At 30.9% G+C, this 11,355-nt stretch overlaps 1 protein-coding gene across 1 annotated transcript; it reads right to left on the bottom strand.

Moving 5' to 3' along the window:
* Nucleotides 1–3,945: 3,945 nt before the first annotated feature.
* Nucleotides 3,946–4,923, bottom strand: LOC149518015 (uncharacterized). Its single transcript, XM_089764332.1, has 3 exons — nucleotides 4,729–4,923; nucleotides 4,404–4,478; nucleotides 3,946–4,293 (listed from the first exon to the last, which is right to left on the bottom strand). The coding sequence occupies exons 1-3, from the start codon at nucleotides 4,921–4,923 to the stop codon at nucleotides 3,946–3,948; spliced, it is 618 nt and encodes a 205-aa protein (XP_089620458.1).
* Nucleotides 4,924–11,355: the final 6,432 nt, after the last annotated feature.

Below are 11,355 nucleotides of genomic sequence, written 5' to 3'. Positions count from 1 at the left end.
TCTTCATTTTGAGAGTCAAGTTGACTATATCCTTATCTCTATAACATTTGTTCTTGATACATTTGAAGTGGATGATATATTTGAAGAAGATACATTTGTAGTGAGGGATACATTTGAGGTGGATGATACATTTATGGTGGATAATAACCAAGTGAAGGTGGATAACGATAAGGAGGTTGAAAATTAGATTGTTTTGGTAGATAATAACGTCCTTGAGTACTAGCAGATGATTTATCACTATACCCAAAGTTATTAGAATTTAGTTTCCTATTTGAAGATGAAAAACCAATTAAATTATGATAAACGGCATAAATTGAAAGGTTTAGTAAACAATGTGGTGAATAGTGTGAATTGAAAGTCTACTTTAAATATATAGAAAATTACCCCTTAAAATTTTTTTTGGACATTGCTAATATGTCCTTATATTATATTGTGGTTATAGATAATTGGACATTTTTTATTGTTGTTATAGATTTGGTTCGGAGATTTGAGTACAAAATTAGGAGGAATTAGAGTTTAAAACTTTGCCTACACAATAAACTTAACATCTATTTATCTATATAATCGATTTGCATTATATTATATTACCATCTTGATTTTTATTGAAGAACACAATTGATGAACAATTTAAATGTTCCATGCTGTTCTGCAAACATCTAAAAAACTACTGGTGAAATGGCAAGCTTGAATGGTCTATCGATTTCTAAAATATATATATATATATATAATACATGCATATAGTTTGTAGCATTCATAATGGCTAATAATATAAATAAAACATGAAAATGAATGAAATAAAAGCATGATGGAAATAATAAATCTAATATATACAAACCTACATGCTAAGTATTTTAAGGATCTGCATGACGATAGACATAAAAATTGCTAGGCTATATGGCATGTTATAATGCATTGCGTGGTAAACCTAGTTATCTATGATTAAATAAATACTGGAAATAAAATACACCAAGGTATAGTTATGACAAAATGCATCTAATTTTAAATGTCATAATTGAATGATAATAAATGGATGACATATTGTCCCTACCAGAAAATAGTCCAGCATTGATGCAAAATTAGAAACAAAAAATTTCTATTGCTAATAAAAACCTTTAACGACAAAAAAATGATGGATTAGTAATGGATATTGGATTAGGGTAACATCGTTTTTAGTGATAGATTTTTTCACTAATTCTATATCATTATTAGCAATGAATTTTGATTATATCGTTAATTCCTTAATAATTTAATGCACCATAAAAGAAGAGGTGCCACTAAATTCATCAACAAATTTTCATCACTAATTTTGTTAAAATCAACAAAAAATAGTGAAGAAAAAATTTCATTGCTAATAAGTAAATTTAATTTTAAAACTAATTAATTTTTATGTTTTTAAATTAAAATAGTAATTTTATTTTTTAAAAAAATTAATTTCTGTTAAAAATTAGAAAAAAATGACGAAATTATTAGCAGTGGAATTTTTTTATTGGTAAAGGTTAGGAATGAGAATTAGTGATTCAATCATAGAAGGAAGTAAAGGTAGTCTTGTTAAGGTTCACCCATATGTTTGATGGTGGCACATTTCATGGATCCAGATATTCTAGACAGCATGGATTGGGAAGAAGTGCATAGTGACATTATCTCTTTATTTAGATGGTAATGCATTTGACTTGTATATGTAGATGTTGTTTGAGGTTTATGGATTTATTGAAATTTCCATAGATGTTTATGGAGGCTTATAATGTTTGTGTAATTTATTAATGAATTGATGGATACTATGGATTTCTTGATTGTGTGTGTATGCACTATTAGTAAATTTTATGAAAATGAACTAAACATTGAATTTTGGTATAATATAGCTATATTTTGATCTACATGGATGACTAATAGCTTCCTAAATGCCACAATTGGCTTAAAACTTTAAAGCATTGATCATATTAAATGAAGGATTGATCATTTATGATAGGGCTGGATCCCAAAATTTGCTCTAATTTTTTAGTTTTAGTGACAAAATTTTAAGTCCCTAAAATGCTTTTGCAAAGAAAATTTAGCATAAAAGTAAAAAAAAAAAAGAAAATTATACCATTTAATGATGGAAAATTTCGTCGCTAATTAGCATAAAAAAGTGAATAAGCGACATAATTTTCATTGCTAATAATTAGCAATGGAACTTAAGCTCCATTTCTAGAAAAAAAAAAGTAAAAAATGAAGACGCATTAGTGACAGAAATTCCTTCGCTGATGGTTTTTTGCAATGGAATTTTTTTAGGTTTTTATAACAAAAAATAAAATAAAATTTTAGTAGTGACTAAAATTTCATTGGTAAATGCCATTAGTGATGGAATTATATTTTTATGGAAATTGCTATTAGCGAATAAATATTTATTATTAACGAAGGAAAATTTCATCACTGATAATTAGTGAAAAGATATTAGCAACAAAATCTTTCATCGCTAATTGTTTATTTTGTTTTAGTGTGTACATGGGATGCAAAATTATCAAAATGCTCTACCCTAGAAAGCATTATTTGGGCGATACAATAAAATAATAAAATCATTTAAAAGGGTCATAATAGTATCGTAATAAAATATAAACTTAATCTAAACATAAATGTTATGCATACTTGTTGTCTACGTGGCATATATTTCATTAGCAGGTCCATGTCTAAAGCTACGCTTAAAGAAATAAATTTATCTTGATAGTTGACGAAGGTGATCGAGTAGAGTTTTGCCTTGAGTTAATTTCTTTAAGAGGAAAACTAAGAAAAGAGAAAGATGATAAATCTACAAAATAAAATTATTTTTAGTGCTTAACTGCATGAATTCATGAATTCTTAGAACATTAATTTAATTTTCACCCCTAACTTGTCTAATTTGTTGATGTGTAGGAAAATTCTTGGAAAGATGGAAAAAGATGATTTTTGAAGCAATTTGAACGAATGTTGGAGAAAATTTGCGAGATTTCCTAAAGAGAAGCTAGTTGAACCTATTAATGCAAGTTGTGAGTTGAACTTGAAGATTTTGCAAGCTAAATTAATTTAATGCAATTTCGACAATTCAGTGTTAAAGTCAAGACAATTTTTGATTCCATGCAATTTCAAGCAATTCATGAAGCAATGGTCAAGGCAATGTTTCGTCAACAGTGCAGATTTTAATTTCACGATTTTTTTTATTCAATTCCATATGATTTCATATAATGTGCAATGTATGGAATTACTTTGGATGACATGGTAGTTTAAGGATTTTAATTGACAACCAATGCCAAATTAGAGGATGACATGGCAAGGAATTTAATTTCTATTTCCAGAAGCCTAAATCGAATTGGTATTTTATTTTGCATGGAATTGACATGAGGAAGGTTGCATAAAGAAGCAAATTGCATGAAGAATTTAAAGCTAGAAGAAGGCCACCACTTGGGATGCAAAAGAAGATTTAAGATAGAATTGGAATTACTTTCTCTTCAAGAAATTAAAGAAGGAAAGTCCAAGTTTAACTCAAAGACTTTCCATAAATAAATTTTTGGAGAAAATCTCTCAAGGCCTAAACTGATACGTTCCAAATGAACGTAATGGAAGAAGCAGAAAAACAAAAGGAAAATGAGAGAAGAAAATAGAGAAAGAAGATAAGTTTTTTTGTATTGCACTATTCTTCAATGCCTTTTGACTCTCATAACAGCCCTTAAATCTCTCTACAACGAAGATTCCTCCATAACTAACCATTTGTAACTAATCCACATTGTAATGGTTAATCTAGCGTTAACATTAAGTGACAAAAGTATTAACTAACTTTCAAATGGGCAAGTTTGCTTGGGCCAACTCAAGTCTGGGCCATGATGCTCATCTAGTCCATATTCCACCAACAGCTACTAGTCCACCAGCTCGTAACAGTACAACCCCTGTTGAAATCCTTGTCCTCAAGGATTGAAAGAAGGATACTTTTGCTGCGGATCAAATAGAACTTCCCAAGTAGTCTTCTGGCAAATAGGTACTCCACTGCACTAATACCTCAATGACCAGTTTTCCTCGTTTTTTGTTCATACGCCTATCCAATATAGCCATATGTTCCTTAGCTAAAACAGCATCTTCATCCAGTAACGACAGTTGGGGCTGAGTTGGTTGTTGTTCCATATGCTTTTTCAATTGAAAGACATGAAATATTGAGTGGATGCAAGCCACTGAACGCAACTCAAGCTTATAAGCAACAGGGGCAATCCTTGCTAACACCTTGTAAGGACCGAAGAATTTAGCTGCTAACTTAAGACAGGGTCTGTTGACTGCAGATATCTGCCTATAAGGCTGTTAACTTCACATAAACATAATCTCCTTCCTCAAATTTCTATCTGATCGATGCTTATCAGCTTGTTGTTTCATTCGATTCCTAGCTCGGTTAAGGTGAAACTTCATACATTGGCCTTTAAACTCTTGTCCACCTCCCCCACATTAAAATCACCGGGTACATATGGCATGTGAGCAAGTGTTGGCTGCCCATATAGAATCTCAAATAGCGTGGTGTGAATTAAAGAAAGATGGTTAGTGTTATACCACCATTCAGCCAAAGGAATCCATTTAAAACAATCTTTGGGCCTTTCTCCTTGTACACCTTAGGTACGTTTCCAAGCATCGATTAACCACCTTAGATTGACCATCTGTCTAAGGGTAGTATGCAGTAGACATACTTAGCTCAGTACCTAGTAGCCTGAATAGCTCCTATCAAAATAAGCAAGTAAATACTTTATCACTATAAGTTACTATACTGTTAGGTACTCCATTTAACCTGTAGATGTTGTCTAAATGAGATAGTACCACAGTAATAGCTGAATAGGGGTGTGTCAAGGTGATAAAGAGGGCATATTTACTCAATCTGTCGATTACAACCATAATGACACCTTTGCCAAAGGATTTTGGTAGACCTTCAATGAAGTCCATTGATATGTCTGTACCAACCTTGTATGGTATAGGTAAAGGCTATGCTGCTACTGTATTTGCTTTGTACTGCTGGCAAGTGGTACACTATCTCACAAACTGCCTGACTTCCTTCTTCATTCCTTTCCAGTACACCACACTAGTCAACCTTTTCATAATGGCTTTTATCCTAAAATGTCCAGCTGATACAGAACTATAGAAGTATTTTAGTATATCTTGCCTAAGTTATGAATTAGCACCACCCACCAATTTACCCTTCCTCATCAATTGGCCATTTTGCCAGGTGTATTTAGAAGTTAAAGTCTGACCTCCTTGTAACTTATGGAGTAGCTTGACGAATAAAGGGTCTGACACCCAAAAATGCTTGATTCTAGTTGCTAGACCACTATCTATTACCGAGATAGTGCATAACTCAATTGTTGGCTTCCTCGACAATGCATTACCCACTTTGTTACTCGCACCTTGTTTGAAAACTACTTCAAAATCCTATTCCATCATCTTTGCAACCCATAACTAGCTGATCAAGTAAAAATCCGAGGCTCTGGTGATCAATTTTTATTTGGAAGTGTCTGCCGAACAAGAACTCCAATTTTTAACAGCCTTCAATATAGCTAACATTTTTTTTTCATAAACCGACAGAGATTGATGTTTTAAGGATAATGTTTTACTAAAGTAAGCCACAGGCCTCCCATTTTGGCTGAGGACAGCTCCAGTTCTTACATTAGAAACATCAGATTCCACCATAAATGTAAGTTGAAGTTTGGTAAAGCTAACACTGAAGCAGTCACCATGGCATGCTTAAATTGCTCAAAAGCCTTTGAGGTAGCTTCATCCCAGATGAACCCGTTCTTCTTTAGTAAGGTTGTCAAAGGATTAGCAATAGACCCATATCTTTTAATAAACCATCTGTAATATCCTGTTAATCCCAGCAGCCCTATCAACTCTTTAAGATTTTTGGGAATAAGCTAATCCAAAATTGCAGTAACCTTTGCAGCACCCATTGCTACTCCCTAATTACTGATAACGTGCCCCAAATATTTTATCTTAGAGGGCCCAAATTCACATTTTGAGAGCTTAACACATAACTGGTTCTGTAACAATACATCAAAAACTTGTTGGAGACGCAACAGATGAAGGTCCCAATTAACAGAATATACCAATATATCATCAAAGAACACAATTACAAACTCCCTAAGATAAGGCTAAAAATACTGTTCATTAAGCTTTGAAATGTGGAACGAGCATTGGTAAGCCCAAATGGCATATCCAAGAATTCATAATGCCCCTGGTGAGTTCTAAAAGTAGTTTTATAAATGTCATTCTCCTTCATTCTTATCTAATGTTACCCTGATCAGAGATCTAGCTTTGAAAACCAACTTGCTCCTGTTAACTCGTCCAATAGGTTTTCCACCGCAGGTATAGGGAACCTATCCTTGATGGTGAACTTGTTTAGTTGTCTGTAATCCACGCAGAGTCACCATGAAGCATCCTTTTTCTTTACCAAAACTACTGGTACTGCAAATGAGCTAGTATTGTCTCTAATAATGCCAACCTCCTTCATATCGTTTACTAGCCTCTCAATTTCAGTCTTTTGAAAGGAACGATACCTGTAGGGTCTGACTCTAATGGCTAGAGATTCATCCTTTAGTGGAATTCTGTGGTCATGATTTTTGTGCGGTGGCAAGCCCTCAGGTAGTTCAAAAAGTCCAAATAGTGCTTCAATAACTCTTGTAGTTCTCTAGGTAATTCGGCAATCTGCTGGTTCCCATTCTCAGATGGTGATGATCGAACAGATGAATCTCCTATTAATAACGTCAAGCATATACTGCTATAGACTAAGTTTTACTTAGCCATCTGCTTCCTTGCAGCGACCTGCACTTTACCCTCCATAATACCATGCAAAACGGGCCAACAATCCCCTGCCTTGAACTTCATAGTAAGATTAGCAAAGTCCCAGGTAATAGGACATAGCGTTTGTAGCCATTGAATGCAAAAAACTACGTCACAACCATTCAAAGGCAAAATAAGGATCTAACCTATATGACACGCAGTAACGCAAATGCATGATAACCTAATTACATAAGATTTCATATGACATACATAATTACTGAAAATAAAATATAATCAAGGAATATTTATGACAAAATGTATCTAGATGACATGTTTAATTAAATGCATGGCAAAAATAAATAACATAAATTAAGACATAACACAAATGGATTGCATAAATAACATGGTAAAATAAGACAAATAGCATAATATAAATGAACATAAAGAAAATGCAAAAATAAATAAATAGCATCAACTGAATGAAACAAAGTATAATTAAACTAAATAAATAGATGTCATGAAAAAATAAATAACATAATATAAATTAGATAAAACAAAATACCATAAACATATAAATTTTAAATTAAAAATATATAATAACTACATGAGCACAAACCTATGATCTACATGATAAATAGCATAAATGTTCTTAATTTAAATGGCATGGGATAATGCAAGGCATAAAAATACTAATCATAGAATAACTTTATATGACATATAAAATTATCAAAATTCCCCTACTTTAGATAACATAATTTGGGCAGCATTGTTAGATAATTTAGAAGTTCATAATAACGTCATAATATTATGTATAAACTTAATCTAAACATAAATGCCATACATACTTATCATCTACATGATATACATTTCGTGGGCAAATCCCATGTTTTAAGCTATACTTAAAGAGTAAATTATAACTTAGTGGAAGGTCAAACAGGTTGATGAAGATGATTGGTAAAGTTTCTATTTGAATGGGACTCCTAAATCATGATCAACTATTCGGTATAGTTTCAACTAGATTAAGATTCCTTTTAAAAAGTTTTGACTTAACTTCTTAGACGAAGTTGTAGTTGGACTAACACTACCTGGATAGAATTTCAATGGAACTGGGATTCATTGGAAGAGTTTCATCTAGATTAAGACCGACCTTGAACCTTGACTACTAGAATATTTTTTTTGGTAGATCTAATGATTTATGTATTTGTGTCGTATAGAATATTAAAATTTATGTATTTGTGTAATGTTTTACACAAAAATTACGTATTATAATTCGTATTAAAATTTTAAATATTGGAACCTTGAATACTGGAGTATCCTTTTTTTTTTTTTAATTTTGTTAAATCATATATAGTTATTGTTAAAATTTTAAATCGTATTAATTTCATATCTTTTTTTTATATCATGTTGATTTCATATTTTAAGTTGTTAGGTTTACTTTTCGTCATTAAATCCTTCTAGCTAGGACTTCTTGGGGCTTAGGCTTAAGAATTTCTTCAAATTCTAAAAAGATATTAAAAAAAGAGAGGGAAGAGAGAAACAGCAATTTTGGAGGTTTTCAAAATGTTTTGAATATTGGGAATTAATCATACAATGAGCATGTAAATGCAGCAAAATTTAAAACTTTTTAATTCTTAAACCCTAGATCACGTTGATAAGAATTTAAACAAACAAAAGCAATCATTCGGGTAAGGTAAATTCCACTTACTTTGCTTTGCCAATGGTGTTATAATCTAAGTGTCCTGCCTCTAACAATGATCTATATAAATAAGGAGAAAAGAACTTTCACAAGGTGTACGTAGTGCTTAAGCCGAAACCTAATACTAGTTTTCGAATATGCTTTAAGACTAATCGGATTGGCTATGAGACATATGTCATATTAAGCAATATTATTAACTAAGGCTTTTTATATCTTTAAATTTGTATACATATATTTGACATTACTTATTTCTTATAGATAAAGTGCATGAAATAAATATGTTTTGCAATGGAATTACAATAAGATGTAATTATAATATCATCGTTGCATCAAATTAGTGTTGAAAGATATCTTGGATTTCCCAAGAAATAAGAGATGATGATTCCTTTAATTCCACATTGTTCAAAAGAAATAGTTTGTTGTACATCATTCAACAATTAATGGATAGGCAATAATTTATTGTCATGCATTAGTCAGAACAGGTTTGAGATCAATAGTTTGTTATCTCATGATGCATTGAATGTTAAATTGTTCAAAGATGCTTTTGGCAAAAAACTAATGTTTGAGATTGAAAATTAATAGAAAACTCAATCAAAAAGATGCAAAGAGGTGTGCATGATGGGAAAAACTAAAATTGATTTATGAAGCTCTTAAACAAAGATAATTGAAATGTATAAAGCTCCAAATGGAAAAAGAATGAATGAAATGGATTTATCAAGTTGGAAAAAGATGATGTCTCTGAACAAAGATTCAAACATACGATGCCCCCATGGTTGGAAAACATTGAATGAAATTTTCTTGGCAAAGAATGATGCATTTGAATCAATGATAGCTCAGAGTAGAAGAAGATTGAAAGATATTTTCATGAGGAAAAAATTGATGTCCCTTGGTGGGAGAAGATTAATGCAAATTGTTTTAGTGGAAAAAAAAGATGCATTAATTTAATGGTGTCCTCTGATGCGAAAACAAGTAAGGTTGCAAACTTCATTTCGCAAAATTAGTTGGGCTTGCTAGACTTAGGCTTGGACTCCTTTAACTCAAAACTTCTAAAAGGTTAGGGTTAAGAATTTCTTAACATTCTAAAAGGAATATTATGAAAAAGAGAAAAAAAGAGTAATGAACAGTTATCAATATTTTCAAATTGTTATTTTGGGAAATTATCATGCAAAGAAATTGTAGATTCAGTTAAAATTTTTAAATTCCCAAAAGCAAGGATCACAAACTTATTTCATTAACTACAACCATACTAGCAAATCGTTAAGTGCAAAGTCTGTTTGGATTAATCTCTAGGATTAGGTAAAGATAATATCACCAAGAAACTTCAAACTATGTTGTAGCAACTATCAACTCTTGAAGTGTTCAGCCTCTAGTAATAGTCCACATAAACAAAAGGTGAACGATTCTACTTGGAGAAGAAAAATAAAGCTTTGCCAAATTTTATGCTAGTGGAAACGCGTGCCTCTCTTTGTGAATTAGGCTTTTTTGCTCCATGCATGAGACTTAGGATGGTATATTGAAACATGTGGCAATGCTTCTTTATGTAGATGAGAGTTTGGCTCTCCTTAGTTCTTATTACGTTTAGCATCCTTTAACTATTGCCCCTAGACTATTAATTTATGCAAATAAATCCTTGAAGTTCCTAATTTCTTTTAATTAAGTTCAACTTAAAAATCTCAACTTAATATTTCACATTTTATATTCTATGTGTACAACACTTTAGGTTCCTTAGCATGTTGGAAATAAATATGAATATTTTAATTTTTTTTTAAATTAGGATTAGATGAATAAAATCTTTTGATTTTATTATTAATTCTCTAATTAAGTAATTTCATATTTATAGATCATAATTGGCATCTAAAAATGTCGATGAAAACCATCCAGTTGTTAAAAATGGTCAATGAGATTTGACCAACCTACGTGTGATTATTTTCAATGTAATTATTATCTTTCATCATTATATCTCAACAGAGCTAAAGCATAAATTATTGTCTACCCTATATGCATTAAACCATAGTAATTCTTGACTCATGAAGTTATTAACTCTAAGAATGAACTTTGATCATGACCAAAACTAAAATTTAATCATGCATGAAACTAATCATGCATTTTTAAAGTTTAATTTTGGTCATATGTAGTATACAAGATTATGATAAAATAAGATATGATAATATTATAAATAGGGTTAGATTAAATAATGTCATATTATCTTATACTTGATATGTGCAAGGATTAAGATAAGATAAATTATTTATTGATCAAAATTATCCTTCCTCAAAGTTTATACAATTTAAATTATTGATGTAATTTTTAAGAATATAATAAGATATGTAAATTTAATACCATAGATTAAAAATAATTGGCTCCATTCTAAAAGGATTAAATCATCCTATATCAAGAGGATAATAATCTTTCATATAATCATATCCTTTTAAATTAGATACCAACCAAATATAATATAGAATCATTATCATACTATCATATTCACATCCTACGCACCAAACATAATTTTTATAACTATTCTAACGCTTCATTCCACTTCGGCCAAAATTTTCATAAGTTAATATTTCTAAAAAATTATTGAGATATCGGCCAATCATGTAAGGGGATAAACCCTAGCTCCATGTATCTCAAATTATACCCAATATTATTCGAGTAAGACTTCCATGCTAAGATCATAAGTAAGATAATATCAAAGAATAGCATTCCTAATAAACGATCGATTGTAATCTCAAGTCAGGTGATTAATTATACAACTACCACATAAGATTGTTAACATAGAAATGAAATGAATTACTGAATTGTATTCTCGTATCAGATCATGTTTAATCAATTTAATTTTATAACAAACACCCATATATTAATTCAAGTTTATCCAATTTTTAATCTATGTAATTGGTTACTTACTTCTT

Source organism: Durio zibethinus, chromosome 7 (assembly GCF_047325235.1).
Source record: "Durio zibethinus cultivar Kanyao isolate XHJ-2024 chromosome 7, ASM4732523v1, whole genome shotgun sequence".
Lineage (NCBI taxonomy): Eukaryota > Viridiplantae > Streptophyta > Magnoliopsida > Malvales > Malvaceae > Durio > Durio zibethinus.
The sequence above is the reverse complement of the archived record's forward strand: the minus strand, read 5'-3'. Positions and strand labels throughout refer to the sequence as shown.

What these genes read in the sequence shown, in the direction of transcription:
- LOC149518015 (XM_089764332.1), bottom strand. Translation starts at nt 4,923, where the DNA reads ATGGACTTCATTGAAGGTCTACCAAAATCCTTTGGCAAAGGTGTCATT. An exon ending in TAGTAACTTATAGTGATAAA is followed by an intron (nt 4,479 to 4,728) that starts GTATTTACTTGC and finishes CTATATGGGCAG; the next exon opens with CCAACACTTGCTCACATGCC. An exon ending in ACAAGAGTTTAAAGGCCAAT is followed by an intron (nt 4,294 to 4,403) that starts GTATGAAGTTTC and finishes TGAAGTTAACAG; the next exon opens with CCTTATAGGCAGATATCTGC.